This window comes from Ranitomeya imitator, chromosome 1 (assembly GCF_032444005.1).
Source record: "Ranitomeya imitator isolate aRanImi1 chromosome 1, aRanImi1.pri, whole genome shotgun sequence".
NCBI lineage: Eukaryota > Metazoa > Chordata > Amphibia > Anura > Dendrobatidae > Ranitomeya > Ranitomeya imitator.
The window spans coordinates 350,243,063-350,265,654 of NC_091282.1; the positions used below are offsets into that span (position 1 = coordinate 350,243,063).

The 22,592-nt window shown below is 46.1% G+C and overlaps 2 protein-coding genes across 2 annotated transcripts in view; one reads left to right on the forward strand and one right to left on the reverse strand.

Annotated features, from left to right (window-relative positions):
* Window positions 1-3,437: 3,437 nt before the first annotated feature.
* PXMP2 (peroxisomal membrane protein 2) lies at window positions 3,438-20,915 on the reverse strand. Its single transcript, XM_069760220.1, has 5 exons — window positions 20,592-20,915; window positions 11,109-11,225; window positions 9,066-9,228; window positions 8,736-8,855; window positions 3,438-7,834 (listed from the first exon to the last, which is right to left on the reverse strand). The coding sequence occupies exons 1-5, from the start codon at window positions 20,708-20,710 to the stop codon at window positions 7,766-7,768; spliced, it is 588 nt and encodes a 195-aa protein (XP_069616321.1). The 5' UTR covers window positions 20,711-20,915; the 3' UTR covers window positions 3,438-7,765.
* Window positions 20,916-21,146: 231 nt separating this feature from the next.
* The window catches only part of POLE (DNA polymerase epsilon, catalytic subunit), a 143,214-nt gene continuing 141,768 nt past the window's right edge, over window positions 21,147-22,592 (forward strand). Inside the window, exon 1 of the mRNA XM_069760226.1 lies at window positions 21,147-21,260. Coding sequence (XP_069616327.1) covers window positions 21,196-21,260 — 65 coding nt within the window. The 5' untranslated portion in view covers window positions 21,147-21,195. The remainder of the gene's footprint in view (window positions 21,261-22,592) is intronic.

Genomic DNA, 22,592 nt, shown 5'->3' on the forward strand with positions numbered 1-22,592 from the left:
CATAGGAAGTAATGGCGGTAACGGACTACGTTATGCCGCGGTGTAACGTAGTCCGTTTCACGGATCACACTAACGCACTGTGAACCCAGCCTTACCGGCGTCGGTCACATGCACATCATGTGACCATTGACATCACTAAGGTCCTGTTTGCAGTGACCATCTGCATCACAAAGGTCCTGTTTGCGGTGACTATCTAACCGTGAACTGCCGGAACAGTAGCACGGAGCGCTTGACACCGACCGGATCTATTAATTCAGAGTCTTACTACACTCTTGGGCTATGTTATGAACTGCATGGTGAATTCAAGTACTCTTACCACCCCAATAGTGCATGGTGATATTGTCACGTTAATATTTATACCATCCAAAAGCCTAGTGCAGCAACCAACACTACAGCCCTAATTACCCTTAAAACATTTAAACTCCATCTGAGCTTTGTTTTAATCGAATACTCAGTGCTGTTTTACTATTGGCAGGTGGGATTCCTTCCCCCTAATAATTTACACTTTTGTCGTCCTCAACCTTTATACACTTTTATTTTATATGTTTTACCTTTTAGACTACTGTGGTTGTTTTATTTTGCAGCTAGTTTTACCTACATGTACAAGCACCACTTTATTTCTTTTTAATTGTATGGCTACCTTCATAAGATTTTTTTTATACTGCTCTATTACATCATAAGCAATAGGCACCTATGCAAATGCAGGCGTTTCTCACAAAATTAGAATATCATCGAAAAGTTACTTTTTCAGTTCTTCAATACAAAAAGTGAAACTCGTATATTATATAGAGTCATTACAAACAAAGTGATCTATTTCAAGTGTTTATTTCTGTTAATGTTGATTATGGCTTACAGCCAATGAAAACCCAAAAGTCATTATCTCAGTAAATTAGAATACTTTATAACACCAGCTTGAAAAATGATTTTAAAATCCTAGATATTGGCCTACTGAAATGTATGTTCAGTAAATGCACTCAATACTTAGTCGGGGCGCCTTTTGCATCAATTACTGTATTAATACGGCGTGGCATGGAGGCGATCAGCCTGTGGCACTGCTGAGGTGTTATGGAAGCCCAGGTTGCTTTGATAACAGCCTTCAGCTTGTCTGCATTGTTGGGTCTGGTGTCTTATCTTCCTCTTGACAATACCCCATAGAATCTCTATGGGGTTAAGGTCAGGCGAGTTTGCTGGCCAATCAAGCACAATGATACTGTTGTTTTCAAACCAGGTATTGGTACTTTTGGCAGTGTGGACAGGTGCCAAGTCCTGCTGGAGAATGAAATTTCCATCTCCAAAAAGCTTGTCGGCAGAGGGAAGCATGAAGTGCTCTAAAATTTCCTGGTAGACGGCTGCGCTGACTTTGGTCTTGATAAAACACAGTGGACCTACACCAGCAGATGACATGGCTCCCCAAAACATCACTGATTGTGGAAACGTCACACTAGACCTCAAGCAACTTGGATTGTGTGCCTCTCCACTCTTCCTCCAGACTCTGGGATCTTGATTTCCAAGGTCTAGTGTGAAGTTTCCACAATCAGTGATGGTTTGGGAAGCCATGTCATCTGCTGGTGTCGGTCCACTGATTTTTAGTTTTTACTTTAGTTTCAAATCATACCTGTGATTTCAAAATAAGCGGTCATGAGTGTGCAGATGAAGATTAACACCAGTTCTGGTTATTACATGGCTTTATCATCTAATTTTCAGTTGTTTCTAAGCTGGTGGGTAGAGAGAGCCTTGATACTGCAGTACTTAGCAGTGTAGCTGGAAACACAATTCTTGGGTGATTTTAAGACCACTGTAATCTGCTCCCTCAGTGAACTGGTAGTCCAAAGGATTTGTTGGAGGCTCTCCAGGTGAGATGGATTTGTTAACCTGTTGTTCATGGTGAAGATCGGAGGAGATGGTGCAATAGAGCGTGACTTGCTGTACAGCACATAAATCAGCGAAGACTAGGGCAGGGGGTATGACGGACAAGTGAAGTTGGAAGCACCAAACAAAGCAGAACCAGGTATGTGGATACACACGGGAACAGTAGATAGATAGGCAATATGGAGCTTGCTGGGAGATTAGACACCTGGCTGGAGCCCAGTGAAGTGGATAATGAGGCAAACTCATGTAAAACATATGGTAGCTAGAAACTATGCTTCCCAAATACTCAGGTAGCTGACCACAGCACAAGTCAGCCTTAAATTCTCTAGGGCAGGGTCCTCAAGAGCCACCAACAGGTCATGTTTTCAGGATTTCCTTCGTATTGCACAGGTTTCTGTCTCTTCTAAGAAGTGCAAATCAGCAAGACAGCTAAAAAAAGGTGCAACAGTTTTTACATATCTTGGTCCAACATGGATACAAAAAAAAAAAAAAACAGCCCTTAGCCAACTTCAAAAATAGAACAATTTGGTCTACAAATCTTGTAGGTCATTACATATTTTGGAGCAGACTGCTATACCTTATGAGGAGTTTGAATAAACTGATCGGACTCTTGTACATAACTGGTTTGATCCCCAAGTCTAAATGCCTCTGTTATACAGTGATATAAGCCATACCTTACAATAACATTCTCACCCCCACCATAATAGCACTCATCCCCCACCCTCACAATAATAGCGTTCTCACCCCCCACTTTCCCCATTGACCTTTAGAAGGTCCAGGATTATGCTGCTCATGTTTTCCAGATAGGAACTACTGGAGGTCTTTGCTGACATTAACATGTGTTGGCGCTCATTATTTCTCCGTAGTATTTTTGGGATGTTCTATACCCCTGTATGTTATTATCAACACTGAATGCACTTTATATCTATTTAGTTTTTTGTGAATTTGTCTTGCTTGGGTATTCTTGGTAAATGCCACGGCATATATATTACCGTATATGCTATATATATTTGCATATGATCAGTACTTTATGCACTTTGTCATTGTTTACATTTGATTCTATAATTTATTCACGCGGGTTACAATAAATTTTAGCCTTTATTCATAATCTGGTCAGTGTTCTGGCAGTACACGTAGGTTTTTTACTACCCTATTATAGAAAGCAATGCTCATCCTTTGGACCCACTTACTTAGATTTTTCAGTACCTACTGTACAACATACATTGTGTGCCTATCTTAGGTGGTGTTCAGCTCCATTATGGGCTGGTTGGTTCATATATTTTGTCATTTGGCTTTAAGTGTTTTTAATTGCATAGCTTGCATTACTTTCAACAAACATCTGTGATTGTGATCCCTTTGCATCGTCATGTCTCTAAGCCAAAGGTGGATCCCGTTGACATGGTAGTGCCCTCTTTGTTTGGTTTCCGCACAGGACATGCATCATTTTTCTAATGTTCTGATGGAAGTCTTGCAGCTGTCCTTCAGATTTGCAAATAAGCTTCAGGATTCCAAGCCAAAAACCATGCAATCAATAAGCAGAAAGAAACCGCAATGATCTATAAAACACCTTATAGTATTGTTGGTTTATTGAAAAAAATAACAATAAATCAGAGATGTGCGCATTAATCGTTAAAACAACGTGTTACAGGAAAAAGGCCTCACCATATAGAAAAATGTTATTAAATCCCCAGACCTTTTGGCACCGTTCATTTGTATCACTCCAATATGAAGGATTTTCTAAACCAGCAGTCAAAGTTATACTTCTGAGTTATGGGAAGGCGGCCTGCCGTCCGCAGACAATGTATGCATCATTTTAAACAGGGCTGTGGAATCGAAGTTACCATAGTTTTTGTTAGAGTTAGTAAAAAGCCAATTTGATCTTACAAATCTATATTTTATCCATTATTATTAGTTAATTAAGCCCAAGTAATTTCAGAGCAATACAGATATTTAGAAATCTCAACTATTTTTTCTAAACCCCATATTTATTTAAAAGGGGGTGTCCCATGAATAAACTACATTTTAATAATAATAATCTTTATTTTTATATAGCACTAACATATTCCGCAGCGCTTTACAGTTTTGCACACATTATCGTTGCTGTCCCCGTTGGGGCCCACAATCTAAATTCCCTATCAGTATGTCTTTGGAATTTTAATCAATAGATCTTTGAATAATTAGAAGTTTCATAATTGGATGTGTTAAAAAAAAATTCCTGTGGTGAGATAATCTTATAAATGTGCCCCTGTGTACTGGGTAATGGCTGTGTCTCAACATGCAGGAACATGGTCTTATCATACCACAGCTCCTGGGCAGGGGAGGAAGCAAAAGAGAGTACATACAGGACAGCATAGGATCGCAGCTGATTCTTTCTGTGAGGTAAAACATTTCACTGCCTGTTTGTAAACATGTTTTACCTCACAGAAAGTAGCAGTTGTGATCCTTTGCTGCAATATCAGTATATGCTTTTCCTTCCTCCCCTGCCCAGGAGCTGTGCTATGATCTGACCATGTTCCTGCACGGTCAGACACGGCCATTACACAGTACACAGCAGGGGCACATTTATAAGATTGTCTCAGCACAGGAACATTGTTTTTAATACATCAAATTGTGGAAATTATTATTCCAAGATCTATTGATTAAAGTGTACCATACTTTGTTCTTGGGACACCCCTTGAAGCAATAAACAGTGATGTTACCATTTAACTAAACTAAAATTTGTAATACTAATTCTTGGCCATTTATGAAGTAGCTGGAACTGTAGTGTGGAAATATAGTGGTGTCAGAGTCAGAACCTTAGCTTACTGAATCCACCGTCCTGATTTTAAATTCTTGTAGAAACATGAACATACTGTAAAGTGTTCACCAACAGACCACGTTTTCAGGAATTCCTTAGTATAGTGCACAGATAGAATTATCACATGGGCGATACTTTGGAAATCCTGAAAACTAGCACTGATGGTGGCTCTTGAGGACTGGAGTTGGGGGAACACTGTACTATAGCCTGAAGCAGGTCATAAATTTACAATAACTGGATGTAGACAACAGCTATTCTTCCTCATTATATCACAAAGGTAGCAGCATCTTAACTCCCTTAGGATGAAAGGATCAGATAGATTCAGTACAATATGTCTACAACTGACCTGCTGGCAAGAGGAAAATCATGTTAATGAATACCTTTCACTACTTTTCTTTGTGTAACTGCTTGGGTCATCATAAAGGAGCAGAAGAGCTTTTTTTTTTTTTTACTGACACTCCGTTGTGGTGATAATTGCCTTTGTGCATTCAATGAGCAAATCTGCCTTTCGGGTAAGGGCATGTTACTAGATATTCTTCTCTGGGGGCGTTTACTTTTCCCTCTCTAATATGCTGCCCAATCATAAGAAGGCAGCATCATGCAGAGGATAAAAAAAGCAAAACAAGTATTTTCAGCGTGACCTGCTATGTACTACTGTGTCTCACTTGACCATGCTCAGAACTCTATTACATTGCTAAGAAAAGAGGAATGGCACAGCGAAGCACATCGTGCAAGCAATGATTTGTCATAAGGCTCTGGTCTTACTACAGGTATTGTGGCATACCGTCATTCTCCTTATTTCACGATACCTGAAGTAGTTTAAGATCACGGTCTGTGACAAATGCTGCTCTTTACTGCTCCGGCACGCCAAGCTGCAGCTCTCCTCCTTTCCCAGCACTTTGATGACAGTAAGGCCAGTCTCACACGTCCAGATAATTCCGGTACCGAAATTATCTGTGTCTGTGTACCGGTGCGTTTCTGTGGCACATCAGTGTGGCACACGTGTGCCGCCCGTGTGCCCACTGGGTACCACACGCACCGTGCCGGAGACAGCGCTAAAGTTTAGCGCTGTCCCCTGCATCGTGCTGAAGTCCCATTCATATCTTCCCTGCAGCAGCGTTTGCTGTAGAGAAGATATGAATAATAGTGTGTAAAATCCAGATCCAGGTCCCCAACCCCCTCCCACCCCCACTGTGATTAAAATACTCACCCAGCTCCCGGCTCCCTCGCTGCTTCCTGTCCTGGCTGCACCTTGTACTGTATGAGCGGTCACGTGGGGCCGCCGATTACAGTCATGAATATGCAGCTCCACCCCTATGGGAGGTGGAGCCGCATATTCATTACTGTAAATGAGCGGCCCCACGTGACCGCTCATACAGTAGAAGGTGCGGCCAGGACAGGAAGCAGCGAGGGAGCCGGGAGCTGGGTGAGTATTTTAATCACAGCGGGGGGGGCTGGATCTGGATTTTACACACTATTATTCATATCTTCTCTACAGCAAACGCTGCTGCAGGGAAGATATGAATTGCGGCTTCAGCACCAGTGGGGGGGGAAAGCGCTTACTGTAGCGCTGTCTCCTGCACGGCACACGGACAATGTCTGTGTGCGGTACGTGTTTTACACGGACCCATTGACTTTAATGGGTCCGTGTAATCCGTGCGCTCCCACGAACACTGACATGTCTCCGTGTTTGGCACACAGAGACACGGTCTGCAAAAAAAAAAATCAATGACATCTGCACAGATGCATTGATTTTAATGTGTGTACATGTGTCAGTGGCTCCGGTACGTGAGGAAACTGTCACCTCACGTACCGGAGCCACTGACGTGTGAAACCGGCCTAAGGGACAGGACTGAGGAGTTTTCGGCGTGGTCAAGTGAGACATTGGTGTTTTGACCTTCTCTGGGGGTGTTTATTCCCTCCCTCCTGTATGACGCTGCTGTGTTATAATTGGATAGCGTCACAGAGATGAATGGTCAATGCCCCCAGAGAAAAATCTATCTCCCCCTTGGTTAAACAAGAGATTTGCATATTGGTAAAAATAAAATTCAGAAGCCTACAGTGGAGAAAAAAAACAAGAAAGTTTTAATCAAAACTTCAGCCCCTTTATGTTGATGTAGACAGTTAAGAAAATAGTGAAAGGTTCTCTTTAAAACAGATCTAATAAAGTCTCCTGTATGAAACTTATTTATAGAAAAATATTCCAATGGGAGATACGTTTTACCAGGTATATCTGGAAGCCAACTGACCGCAAGCATTAGGTAATTGCTGAATTGTTGTTTTTTCAATGACCGTCCCATAGACATGTACACAGGGTTGCCAACCGTCCAGCAATTCCAGGACAGTACGTAAAAAGAAAAAAAAAAAAAAAATAGAGCACTTTATTGCCCTGTCCATAAAAAAAGGGGTCTGATTACTTTGACTGTAGTTATCATTTTACAGTGAATGCAGCTGATATTTTAAATCAGATTTATGGGCTGTAGACATAGATCACTTATAGTCAATGACTTTCCAATGTGTCCGTAAAAAATACTGTCTGTCCGTGATTATTTGGCAAGCTGTCCAGAAAAAAAATAAAAAGTGAGGTTTTCAACCTTGTATGTACACTGGGCCCAGGAATGAAATAGAAGTCACTCATTCATAATTTGTCTCCCTTTTAGGACCCACCCTTGGCTTTAGCTAAAAGAACCTACATTTGTGAACCCAGCCTACTGTTCATGGCCAGCGTTACACTAGCACTGTGGCCCCTGGGTGAATCCACGACGTAGATAAGTAGATGTAAACTGTATCATTACACTTTACAACATTAAGTCCCGTTAACTTCAATCTGAACTATTTTGTGACATAATGCAGCCTTGATCTTGCTTGACAACAGCTTTCTAAAACAATTTATTCTCTAGATTTCTTCTGTATTACTGCTCCTGGCACATATTTTACAACCGACCCTTTAACATAAATTACTACAATTACTTTTCTAAAGAAATGCTACAGTAAAAGTTCAGTCTTGACAATTATTGCTTGGAAAAATTAGTTGGCTCCTGTTGCCATCATAGTTTTTTCGGAATGAACCATCGCTGGCACCACAGCTGGTTGTCTCGGTCATTTCCTTGTGGACGCCAAGTATGTAAACCAGAAGAAGGCGACTAGATTTGCAAACAACACTCGGAACTGAAGAGAAAGGAAAGTTAAATATAAATCTTGGCAAGATATCCTAATTGTTTATAATGCACAAATACAATGGAGTCTGAAGCGTGGATTCTTTCCTACTGAAGTTCACCTGTCCAAGTGTTTTCTCGATCTACGGCTAGAGGAACAGGACAGTATAGAAATTAAAAAAAAACAACAAAGTTGCATCCAGAAAAGTGGGACGCTTTTTTTCCTCACTTGTCATCCATGAGCTGTCTATATACAATTATTTTTTTTTTTTTACAGCAGCTATTAACCATTTAAAATTTCCTATGTTACAGAATGGCAATGTGTGGCTCCCGATTTTTTTCATGCACCCATAGACTTGAATAGGCGAGTCTCATCTGATTTTTGGAGAAAGATCGTGCATGCTACTATTTTCTTCACGCACAGATTCAGCCGTTCATCTGCACTATTCTACTGAATAACGTTGGTCCGAGTGCGATCCTCGGTCGTGTGCATGAGCCCTAAAGGGAATCCGTCAGCCCATAATGACTGCACAAACCAAGCAGGGACGCTTAGTGGACCCTTGGTGTGTCCAAATGGTTTATTACACTATCCCACCTACATGTACACCATCTATTCTATCTCTGCCTTTCTGTAGCTCTTTATTTGCCAGAGCTGTCAATCAGGCAAGAGAGGACGGGGCAGTTAATTACGTCCTTGGGGCTATAGTCAGCCTCCTGGTAGTATGAAGACTTGACATTTTCCATTTTATGAATGGATTTACAGAAGAGATTTGAGCTCCACAAATTCCATCTTCTCTGATGCCAATGTAAAATTCGGATTGCAAGAGTCCCAGGTTCCTAGTCTGATCCAAGAGCTGACATTTCTATTTTCCAGTAGAGGTAGACTATTATACAATCGGCGCCACTGTTCTTACCTGCACGGGAACATAGTTTACATTGATGTACTGAAATGGCGTCCAAACTTTCCAGTTCATCTTTAGAGTAGACCAGTAGCTAGCCTTCAGTTTCTGATTCAGTGTCTTCAGGTCTTTGCCCTGATGAACAAAATAAAAAAGTTATTATAAAATTATCTAATCATGATACTATAGACCAAAGGATCCTACTTCTACCTCCTGCATCACATCTATAGGTACTGTACCTGTTGGATCACATACGCACGAAGCAGGCATTGTGCACCTATGTGCTTTATTAAAATAGGACAGATGCAGGACGCCTGCTGCTCTCACTGTCATAGAGACACTTACTTCAAGAAAATTCATCACAATAAAGAAGAGAAGTAGGAAAGCGGGACCAATAATCAACCGGTCAAGAAGGAGGCGACGTAGTCCAGCCAGCGGCAGTGAGGAGGGCACCCATTGCTCCAGAAACAAATAGAAGTAATGAGACAGCGGCCCGGTGAAGAAAAATCTGGAGGAAAGAAACGATAACTGTACAGGTCGGTATAACTGAAACAGCCGACATTGAGAAATGGCGGATTATATTTCTAGAAAAGCAATTTGTAATGAACAGCAGCCTACTGTACCACAACAAAACGTCAGGGTGCAAGGCCATACATAGTCTCGCAAAAATGTGGTTTTTTTATTGTCCCAAAATAATGTATCTTTGGTCCCTACGATTTAGTGCAAACCTGAGCAAACTGCCACATCCGGCCCTCTAGCTGAAACAGTTGCCCAGAACCGCACCATGCCCGCCATCCATCTGCCGCCGCCTGCTGTCACCGCTATCCTAGGGATGCAGACAGCGGTGAATACATTGGTGGTGAACAGAGCTGTCAACTCCATCTTCCACCAATCAGTGTGTGAGACAGCGGATGCAATGACGTCATTTCATCACATCAGCTGTGCACTGCGGAGAGTCGGGGGAAGGGGAGCAAGACGAGTATGTGTTTTCTTTTTTCATGTGTAGGAGATCATTGAATGAATATGCGAGGATATGTGGGGCTCATACTGTATATAGTGGGCTATGTAGGGGCTGATGCTGTACATGGGAGATTATATGGGGGCTCTTGCTGCATATAAGGGGCTATGTGGGGGTTCGTGCTGCATATAAGGGGCTATGTGGGGGCTGATGATGCATATGAGGCTATGTGGGGCCTCGTTCTGCATATAAGGGGCTATGTGGGGGCTTGTGCTGCATATAAGGGGCTATGTGGGGGCTGATGATGCATATAAGAGGCTATGTGGGGGCTCGTTCTGCATATAAGGGGCTATGTGGGGGCTCATGCTGCATATAAGGAGCTATGTGGGGGCTCGTGCTGCATATAAGGGGCTATATGGGGGCTGATAATGCATATAAGAGGCTATGTGGGGCTCGTGCTGCATATAAGAGACTATATGAGGGCTCATGTTGTATATAAGAGGCCATGTGGAGGCTCATGCTGTATATAAGAGGCTGTGTGGCGGCTCATACTGTATATTGGGGGCTTTGTGTAGGCTCATTGTATATAGAGGCTATGTGGAGGCTCATACTGTATATAGAAGGGCTATGTGGGGGGCTCTTACGGTGTATATAGGGGAAAATCAGCATACTTACAGTAATTCTGCTCGATATCAATGGATATTAATTATTTTATATTAACATTAATTGTATGTTAATATTGAGCAGAATGAATTTCAGCTTAATGTTCGGCTCTCCACCAGTCATGTTCTCTCAAGCCGCTGCCTGGGAAAATTAATTGTCCGCCCTTGCTTCAGTACATGTATGTATCGCCATGGTGACAGGCGAACAATACAAAACTGCTTTGTAGACTTGTATCTATCGATAGATAGATAAACTGCTTTGCATATGAAAATATTGAATGAAATCATAGAAAACATCAAGGTGGCCACTGCTGGCATGAGATAGAATAATATAGCTGACATGTTGAAACCATTCCCCTAGTTGGGAAGCAGAATAATCACTAATCAGGAACATCTAAGTTCACATTGTTCTTTGGCTTCTTTTTAACCAGCGGTATGATGGCTGGCCTGAAACCTCCAACCTAGAAATAGCAGCAAGCTAATCTGCAGCCTGCGAAAGGTCAGCTGGGGGGCGCACACGTGACATATTAACTATTTCATGGCTAGAAGCTTATGAAAAAGTGTGCTAGGGCCAAAGATCTCATCACAGTTTATTAGTTTTCCAGCAATGTCAGAGGGCTAAGAACCCATGGCCAGAAACACGTACAGTAAGCAGATTACGGAGGATTGTATATATTATATCGGTAAAGCCAATGCCGGACCTTTCGTCCCTTTATCATGAAGAAACCTCCCGTGTTCCAGCAGGCCCATGCAAACGGACAACCTTACCCATATGTAGCAAATCGAAGTGGTGCCACCAGGTCAACGCTTTTCGGCGACGGTTTACATTGGCGCCTCCTTTCTATGCTCTGCGCTAAAAGATTCCCCAATGCAGATAGAATTGCGCTGTAAATAAAAAGGATGTTGCAACGTCAGTACAGAAAGCGGATTTCTACAATGATCCACACTTTATAAAATGCATCTTGATGTGCCCCATATATAGTCCCTAGTAAGTGGCTCGTTTGTCCGATGGGCAGAAATAATGAGCAATCAGCTTATAATACTACGTCTGCTGCTGCAGGGAGAAGAAGGACGGAACGTCACTTTTCTCATAAGAGCCGATGGCTCGCGTACTTTGATCATGATCCACTGCAGTCGTCTCCAGGTGTAAATATCCATAGATTGCATGTACACACAGCGGGCAATGGTCCTGCAGGTAATCAGCTATGTGACTACGGGTACGAGCGGATCACATGCACACTTCCTTCTGGATCAGTGGTGATCATCAAGCAAACTGGTGACTTGTCGGCCTGGAATCTGATGGACAATCAGTACCAAAGTCAAGGTGACGTCCAACGACGACATACACTGTCCATTACCGCAATCTCGTTCACAGAAAGTCTGCACACAGATTATCACCGTGTGATCACATAGTGTAGGGACCAGTGTGGGGTCCTCATCACACCTACAGGAGCTTTGATACTCTCCCATCACAAAGCCATAGGCATTTATGTGGAGCTAGGACGCTTCCTCTCTTCTCCAAAGACTTTCTACAAGATTCTGCAGTGTGCCTGCGGGAATTTATCAGTGTTAGGCCGGCCTCACACTAGCGAGTTTTACGGACGTAAGAGCGCAGAAACTACGTCCGTAAAACTCGCATAAAATACGGCACAATTATTCTCTATGCCCCTGCTCCTATCTGCCGTATTTTCCTGATCAGTATTATACGGCTTTCTACGGCCGTAGAAAATCGCAGCATGCTGTGTTTGTCACCGTATTGCGCAAATAAAACGTCAATGAAAGTCTATGGAAGCCCCAAAAATACGGATCACACACGGACCAGCAGTGTGACTTGCGAGGAATACGCAGCGGTGTTAGAGAGAAAAGCCGGCAATTCAGTGTGGTGTACAGTAAAATCACACTGACAGCTTACAATAGAATAGGTAGAATAAATGTCTACACATAGAATAGGTATATATATATATGTCAGTAGACACATATATGTATATATATTAATATTTCATCCAGCGCGATATAGCAGAAAGCCGGTAATTCAATTGCCGACTTTTGCTATCTCCTTCCTAAACCCGACATGATATGAGACCTGGTTTACATACAGTAAACCATCTCATATCCCCATTTTTTTTGCATATTCCACACTACTAATGTCAGTAGTGTGTATATGCAAAATTTGGCCGTTCTAGCTAGTAAATTAAAGGGTTAAATGGCGGAAAAAATTGGCGTGGGCTCCCGCACAATTTTCTCCGTTTCTCCGCCAGAGTAGTAAAGCCAGTGACTGAGGGCAGATATTAATAGCCTGGAGAGGGTCCATGGTTATTGCCCCCCCCGGCTAAAAACACCTGCCCCCAGCCACCCCAGAAAAGGCACATCTGGAAGATGCGCCTATTCTGGCACTTGGCCACTCTCTTCCCATTCCCGTGTAGCGGTGGGATATGGGGTAATGAAGGGTTAATGTCACCTTGCTATTGTAAGGTAACATTAAGCCAAATTAATAATGGAGAGGCGTCAATTCTGACACCTATCCATTATTAATCCAATACTAGTAAAGGGTTAAAAAAAAAAACCACACACACATTATTAAAAATTAATTTAATGAAAAAAATCACAAAGGTTGTTGTATTAATTTATTCTACTCTCAATCCACTCACTGAAGACCCTCGATCTGTAAATAAAAAAAAAAAAAATAAACCAAGAATATACAGGTCCTTCTCAAAAAATTAGCATATAGTGTTAAATTTCATTATTTACCATAATGGAATGATTACAATTAAACTTTCATATATTATAGATTCATTATCCACCAACTGAAATTTGTCAGGTCTTTTATTGTTTTAATACTGATGATTTTGGCATACAACTCCTGATAACCCAAAAAACCTGTCTCAATAAATTAGCATATTTCACCCATCCAATCAAATAAAAGTGTTTTTTAATAACAAACAAAAAAACCAACAAATAATAATGTTCAGTTATGCACTCAATACTTGGTCGGGAATCCTTTGGCAGAAATGACTGCTTCAATGCGGCGTGGCATGGAGGCAATCAGCCTGTGACACTGCTGAGATGTTATGGAGGCCCAGGATGCTTCAATAGCGGCCTTAAGCTCATCCAGAGTGTTGGGTCTTGCGTCTCTCAACTTTCTCTTCACAATATCCCACAGATTCTCTATGGGGTTCAGGTCAGGAGAGTTGGCAGGCCAATTGAGCACAGTAATACCATGGTCAGTAAACCATTTACCAGTGGTTTTGGCACTGTGAGCAGGTGCCAGGTCGTGCTGAAAAATGAAATCTTCATCTCCATAAAGCATTTCAGCCGATGGAAGCATGAAGTGCTCCAAAATCTCCTGATAGCTAGCTGCATTGACCCTGCCCTTGATGAAACACAGTGGACCAACACCAGCAGCTGACATGGCACCCCACACCATCACTGACTGTGGGTACTTGACACTGGACTTCAGGCATTTTGGCATTTCCTTCTCCCCAGTCTTCCTCCAGACTCTGGCACCTTGATTTCCGAATGACATGCAAAATTTGCTTTCATCAGAAAAAAGTACTTGGGACCACTTAGCAACAGTCCAGTGCTGCTTCTCTGTAGCCCAGGTCAGGCGCCTCTGCCGCTGTTTATGGTTCAAAAGTGGCTTTACCTGGGGAATGCGGCACCTGTAGCCCATTTCCTGCACACGCCTGTGCACGGTGGCTCTGGATGTTTCCACACCAGACTCAGTCCACTGCTTCCTCAGGTTCCCCAAGGTCTGGAATCGGTCCTTCTCCACAATCTTCCTCAGGGTCCGGTCTCCTCTTCTCGTTGTACAGCGTTTTCTGCCACATTGTTTCCTTCCAACAGACTTACCATTGAGGTGCCTTGATACAGCACTCTGGGAACAGCCTATTTGTTGAGAAATTTCTTTCTGGGTCTTACCCTCTTGCTTGAGGGTGTCAATGATGGCCTTCTTGACATCTGTCAGGTCGCTAGTCTTACCCATGATGGGGGTTTTGAGTAATGAACCAGGCAGGGAGTTTATAAAAGCCTCAGGTATCTTTTGCATGTGTTTAGAGTTAATTAGTTGATTCAGAAGATTAGGGTAATAGGTCGTTTAGAGAACCTTTTCTTGATATGCTAATTTATTGAGACAGGTTTTTTGGGTTATCAGGAGTTGTATGCCAAAATCATCAGTATTAAAACAATAAAAGACCTGACAAATTTCAGTTGGTGGATAATGAATCTATAATATATGAAAGTTTAATTGTAATCATTACATTATGGTAAATAATGAAATTTAACACTATATGCTAATTTTTTGAGAAGGACCTGTACATACCTTCCGAGGATCTGTAAGGTCCAACGATGTAAATCCATCTGAAGGGGTTAAAATATTTTGCAGCCACGAGCTTTGCTAATGCAACGTTGCTCATGTCTGCAAAACCCCGGAGAATGTAGGTAAAGTAGGTCAATGACCTATATTTACCTGCATTTGCGGTGAGGCGCCCTCTGCTGACTGTTCCTAGATCGTGGGAACTTTCCTAGAAAGCTCCCAGGCTCGAGTTCATAAGAGGGCGCCCTCTGCTGGTTGTCCTCATATGAACTCGAGCCCCATATCCCACCGCTACACGGGAATGGGAAGAGAGAGATGTTTTTAGCCAGGGGGGGGGGCAATAACCATGGACCCTCTCCAGGCTATTAATATCTGCCCTCAGTCACTGGCTTTACTACTCTGGCGGAGAAAATTGTGCGGGAGCCCACGCCAATTTTTTCCGCCATTTAACCCTTTAATTTACTAGCTAGAACGGCCAAATTTTGCATAGACACACTACTGACATTAGTAGTGTGGAATATGCAAAAAAAATGGGGATATGAGATGGTTTACTGTATGTAAACCAGGTCTCATATCATGTCGGGTTTGTGAAGGAGAAAGCAAAAGTCGGTAATTGAATTACCGGCTTTCTGCTATATCGCGCTGGATGAAATATATATATATATGTGTCTACTGACATTATATATATATATATATATATATATATATATATATATATATATATATATATATATATAGTATATATGTTTTGTTTTTTTTTTAACACATGGATCCCTTGTATAGCCGTATGTCGGTTTTGCAAGCCTGCGATAAAAACACGCAGTACGGATGACATACGGATTACATACGGAGGATGCCATGCACAAAAAACACTGACACACCCTGCCTACGGAGGAGCTACGGACCACTATTTTCGGGACTTTTCTGCGTATTACGGCCGTAAAAAAACGGACCGTATTTTCATACGCTGAGTGTGAAGCCGGCCTTAGACACAATGTTGGATGAGAGGGCCAGGCTCCCATCACCATTCTAGTAAATCCCAAAGGACTGAGGGCCAGACATGTTCTTGCACACCAAGCTCACCCACCCATGCCGCGATGGCCCTTGTCCTGTGCTCTGGAGGACAGTCATGAAGGAACAGAGAAGGGTCTTCCACAAACTGAGCCCACAACATTACAAGCGACAATTGTCCAACACCTCTTGATGTAGTATTAGGATTTCCCATCACCGGAAGTACAGCGCCTAAACCAACCCCTGAAAACCAAATCCATAGCATTACCCCTCCTCCACCAAACTCTATGGTGGGCACAATGCAGTCAGACAAGTAACCGTCTCCCAACATCAGACTCATCCATCAGATTTCCACACTACTGCTGTGCTTTATACTACTCCATCCGACACTTGTGCTTGGTGATATACGGCTGGAATGAAGCTGCGTGGCTAGAAAACTCCTGGTGCAGAGTATGTGCAGATGTCAATAACAGGAGGCCTGGACCCCAGTTACGGGGTCAGCAGGGACTTTTCTGCCTAATGCACCTCCGGGCTCGGCGGCCCTGTGCTGTAACTCTGCCATCGGTCACTCTCGCGTCCACTTTTCTATAGCACCACTCATGGCTGATTGTGGGGGATTTAGGGTGGAAGACGTCACAGGACCACACTGGTGTCACTGAGACCACCTGTCATTCTGTCACAAGTGGTAGTGAAGACAGATTTCCGTGCTGCATTTTATACACAGGGCCGTGAGACTGAATGGAAAACCTGAATTCCCATCTCCGATCTCCACACTGTCTATGTGCAAACATTTGTAAGATTGAAATATCCATTGCATGGCTGCATCTGCCAGTCCTGATAGATATGGCGGGCAGACTGGCACCCGGCTCCTCACACTGATCTGTGTGGGCACTCATAGGCCTCCTGATAGATATGTGGAACAGACTAGCACCCGGCTCCTCACACTGATCTGTGTGGGCACTCATAGGCCTCCTGATAGATATGTGGAGCAGACTGGCACCCGGCTCCTCACACTGATCTGTGTGGGCACTCATAGGCCTCCTGATAGATGTGTGGAGCAGACTGGCACCCGGCTCCTCACACTGATCTGTGTGGGCACTCATAGGCCTCCTGATAGATATGTGGAGCAGACTGGCACCCGGCTCCTCACACTGATCTGTGTGGGCACTCATAGGCCTCCTGATAGATGTGTGGAGCAGACTGGCACCCGGCTCCTCACACTGATCTGTGTGGGCACTCATAGGCCTCCTGATAGATGTGTGGAGCAGACTGGCACCCGGCTCCTCACACTGATCTGTGTGGGCACTCATAGGCCTCCTGATAGATGTGTGGAGCAGACTGGCACCAGGCTCCTCACACTGATCTGTGTGGGCACTCATAGGCCTCCTGATAGATATGTGGAGCAGACTGGCACCCGGCTCCTCACACTGATCTGTGTGGGCACTCATAGGCCTCCTGATAGATGTGTGGAGCAGACTGGCACCCGGCTCCTCACACTGATCTGTGTGGGCACTCATAGGCCTCCTGATAGATATGTGGAGCAGACTGGCACCCGGCTCCTCACACTGATCTGTGTGGGCACTCATAGGCCTCCTGATAGATATGTGGAGCAGACTGGCACCCGGCTCCTCACACTGATCTGTGAGGACACTCATAGGCCTCCTGATAGATATGTGGGGCAGACTGGCACCCGGCTCCTCACACTGATCTGTGAGGACACTCATAGGCCTCCTGATAGATATGTGGAGCAGACTGGCACCCGCCTCCTCACACTGATCTGTGTGGGCACTCATAGGCCTCCTGATAGATATGTGGAGCAGACTAGCACCCGGCTCCTCACACTGATCTGTGTGGGCACTCATAGGCCTCCTGATAGATATGTGGAGCAGACTGGCACCCGGCTCCTCACACTGATCTGTGAGGGCACTAAGAGGCCTCCTGATAGATATGTGGAGCAGACTGGCACCCGGCTCCTCACACTGATCTGTGTGGGCACTAAGAGGCCTCCTGATAGATATGTGGAGCAGACTGGCACCCGGCTCCTCACACTGATCTGTGTGGGCACTCATAGGCCTCCTGATAGATATGTGGAGCAGACTGGCACCCGGCTCCTCACACTGATCTGTGTGGGCACTCATAGGCCTCCTGATAGATGTGTGGAGCAGACTGGCACCCGGCTCCTCACACTGATCTGTGTGGGCACTCATAGGCCTCCTGATAGATATGTGGAGCAGACTGGCACCCGGCTCCTCACACTGATCTGTGTGGGCACTCATAGGCCTCCTGATAGATGTGTGGAGCAGACTGGCACCCGGCTCCTCACACTGATCTGTGTGGGCACTCATAGGCCTCCTGATAGATATGTGGAGCAGACTGGCACCCGGCTCCTCACACTGATCTGTGTGGGCACTCATAGGCCTCCTGATAGATGTGTGGAGCAGACTGGCACCCGGCTCCTCACACTGATCTGTGTGGGCACTCATAGGCCTCCTGATAGATATGTGGAGCAGACTGGCACCCGGCTCCTCACACTGATCTGTGTGGGCACTCATAGGCCTCCTGATAGATATGTGGAGCAGACTGGCACCCGGCTCCTCACACTGATCTTTGTGGGCACTAAGAGGCCTCCTGATAGATATGTGGAGCAGACTGGCACCCGGCTCCTCACACTGATCTGTGAGGACACTCATAGGCCTCCTGATAGATATGTGGAGCAGACTGGCACCCGGCTCCTCACACTGATCTGTGAGGACACTCATAGGCCTCCTGATAGATATGTGGAGCAGACTGGCACCCGCCTCCTCACACTGATCTGTGTGGGCACTCATAGGCCTCCTGATAGATATGTGGAGCAGACTAGCACCCGGCTCCTCACACTGATCTGTGTGGGCACTCATAGGCCTCCTGATAGATATGTGGAGCAGACTGGCACCCGGCTCCTCACACTGATCTGTGAGGGCACTAAGAGGCCTCCTGATAGATATGTGGAGCAGACTGGCACCCGGCTCCTCACACTGATCTTTGAGGACACTCATAGGCCTCCTGATAGATATGTGGAGCAGACTGGCAACCGGCTCCTCACACTGATCTGTGTGGGCACTAAGAGGCCTCCTGATAGATATGTGGAGCAGACTGGCACCCGGCTCCTCACACTGATCTGTGAGGACACTCATAGGCCTCCTGATAGATATGTGGAGCAGACTGGCAACCGGCTCCTCACACTGATCTGTGAGGACACTCATAGGCCTCCTGATAGATATGTGGAGCAGACTGGCACCCGGCTCCTCACACTGATCTGTGTGGACACTCATAGGCCTCCTGATAGATATGTGGAGCAGACTGGCACCCGGCTCCTCACACTGATCTCTGCAGACACTCATAGGCCTCCTGATAGATATGTGGAGCAGACTGGCACCCGGCTCCTCACACTGATCTGTGAGGACACTCATAGGCCTCCTGATAGATATGTGGAGCAGACTGGCACCCGGCTCCTCACACTGATCTGTGTGGGCACTAAGAGGCCTCCTGATAGATATGTGGAGCAGACTGGCACCCGGCTCCTCACACTGATCTGTGAGGACACTCATAGGCCTCCTGATAGATATGTGGAGCAGACTGGCAACCGGCTCCTCACACTGATCTGTGTGGGCACTAAGAGGCCTCCTGATAGATATGTGGAGCAGACTGGCACCCGGCTCCTCACACTGATCTGTGAGGACACTCATAGGCCTCCTGATAGATATGTGGAGCAGACTGGCACCCGGCTCCTCACACTGATCTGTGTGGGCACTAAGAGGCCTCCTGATAGATATGTGGAGCAGACTGGCACCCGGCTCCTCACACTGATCTGTGTGGACACTCATAGGCCTCCTGATAGATATGTGGAGCAGACTGGCACCCGGCTCCTCACACTGATCTGTGTGGGCACACATAGGCCTCCTGATAGATATGTGGAGCAGACTGGCACCCGCCTCCTCACACTGATCTGTGTGGGCACACATAGGCCTCCTGATAGATATGTGGAGCAGACTGGCACCCGGCTCCTCACACTGATCTGTGTGGGCACTCATAGGCCTCCTGATAGATGTGTGGAGCAGACTGGCACCCGGCTCCTCACACTGATCTGTGTGGGCACTAAGAGGCCTCCTGATAGATATGTGGAGCAGACTGGCACCCGGCTCCTCACACTGATCTGTGAGGACACTCATAGGCCTCCTGATATGTGGAGCAGACTGGCACCCGGCTCCTCACACTGATCTGTGTGGGCACTAAGAGGCCTCCTGATAGATATGTGGAGCAGACTGGCACCCGGCTCCTCACACTGATCTGTGTGGGCACTAAGAGGCCTCCTGATAGATATGTGGAGCAGACTGGCACCCGCCTCCTCACACTGATCTGTGTGGGCACTAAGAGGCCTCCTGATAGATATGTGGAGCAGACTGGCACCCGGCTCCTCACACTGATCTGTGAGGACACTCATAGGCTTCCTGATAGATATGTGGAGCAGACTGGCACCCGGCTCCTCACACTGATCTGTGAGGACACTCATAGGCTTCCTGATAGATATGTGGAGCAGACTGGCACCCGGCTCCTCACACTGATCTGTGTGGGCACTAAGAGGCCTCCTGATAGATATGTGGAGCAGACTGGCACCCGGCTCCTCACACTGATCTGTGTGGGCACTCATAGGCCTCCTGATAGATATGTGGAGCAGACTGGCACCCGGCTCCTCACACTGATCTGTCAGGGCTCAGTCACTATCATTTCTCATTCAGCAACCTAGAATTCTGTTGCAATCAGATTTTGCGTCTGATCTAGAAAGTCTATAGACGAGATCCCTCCACCTTTCACTAGTAGAAGCGACCCGCACTGGTAGAACTACAGCTCCCAGCATGTCCGCACACGTCAGTGCTGGCAGGATACCTTACCTGGTGAGCGCCTTGGTGAGCACGGGGTGGCTGTGCAGCAGCTGCAGGTATGTCCGCAGGAGGCCGGAGGGCAGGGGCATGCCGCGGGTCTCAGACATCGGCTTGGATGCTAGCGGCATAGCTGCACTGTTACCACCTGCTCCTGCTGTCAGTAGTAGGCGTGAACGAGGGGCCCCTGACTCCGCCTATGTCACTATGGCAACCAATGTACGCTCCCGAGCGCGACATCAGACGAAAGTGAAGCGTCCAGTACGGAGCAGCAATGACACATGAGGGAATGCTAGAGGCTAAACCCAAGCGGGCGAAAGGACCTCTGCTGACGTCACGGCCACGTGACCATGTGAGGAGGAGATGTCATAAGGGGCGGGGCCTTCTCCATTGCAAACTCCAGAGTGACAAAAAACAAAACAGGGTGCTGATTGGCTTTTACTTGGGTACCTGAGATCTGATTGGTAGAGAGCTACGCGACAGGCATTGGATGGAGGCAAACAGTGCTCTCCTCTGATTGGCTGTGAACAGTTAAGAGCCTTCCCTGAAGTAGGCGGAGCTGTCGCCTACAGCTGGCGGGAGTTGCTTAACGCGGGAAATACGGTGCTGTATCGGGATGGTGCTACAGAACAGCGGGAAGCTTAGAAGCGGCGAATCGCGGGGTGACGGGGAGGGCCCGCAGTGAGTATGCGCAATACGGGGCTGGTGTGTTGTCGCCTCTGACTATATACACAATTCAATATCTGGTAGTGAGTGACTACATAACGTACAATGTGAAAGCTGCCCATGATCAGGGGTACACAGTGACCTATAGGAGAGGGGACACCTGCCTGGTATAATGCTGCCCATGATCAGAACACTGACCTATAGGAGAGGGGGCATCTGCCTGGTATAATGCTGCCCATGATCAGGGTACACAGTGACCTATAGGAGAGGGGACACCTGCCTGGTATAATGCTGCCCATGATCAGGACACAGTGACCTATAGGAGAGGGGGCACCTGCCTGGTATAATGCTGCCCATGATCAGGGTACACAGTGACCTATAGGAGAGGGGACACCTGCCTGGTATAATGCTGCCCATGATCAGGGGTACACAGTGACCTATAGGAGAGGGGACACCTGCCTGGTATAATGCTGCCCATGATCAGAACACTGACCTATAGGAGAGGGGGCACCTGCCTGGTATAATGCTGCCCATGATCAGGGTACACAGTGACCTATAGGAGAGGGGGCACCTGCCTGGTATAATGCTTCCCATGATCAGGGTACACAGTGACCTATAGGAGAGGGGACACCTGCCTGGTATAATGCTGCCCATGATCAGGGTACACAGTGACCTATAGGAGAGGGGACACCTGCCTGGTATAATGCTGCCCATGATCAGGGTACACAGTGACCTATAGGAGAGGGGACACCTGCCTGGTATAATGCTGCCCATGATCAGGGGTACACAGTGACCTATAGGAGAGGGGGCACCTGCCTGGTATAACACTGCCCATGATCAGAACACAGTGACCTATAGGAGAGGGGACACCTGCCTGGTATAATGCTGCCCATGATCAGAACACAGTGACCTATAGGAGAGGGGGCATCTGCCTGGTATAATGCTGCCCATGATCAGAACACAGTGACCTATAGGAGAGGGGGCATCTGCCTGGTATAATGCTGCCCATGATCAGAACACAGTGACCTATAGAAGAGGGGACACCTGCCTGGTATAATGCTGCCCATGATCAGGGTACACAGTGACCTATAGGAGAGGGGACACCTGCCTGGTATAATGCTGCCCATGATCAGAACACAGTGACCTATAGGAGAGGGGGCATCTGCCTGGTATAATGCTGCCCATGATCAGAACACAGTGACCTATAGGAGAGGGGACACCTGCCTGGTATAATGCTGCCCATGATCAGGGTACACAGTGACCTATAGGAGAGGGGACACCTGCCTGGTATAATGCTGCCCATGATCAGAACACTGACCTATAGGAGAGGGGGCATCTGCCTGGTAT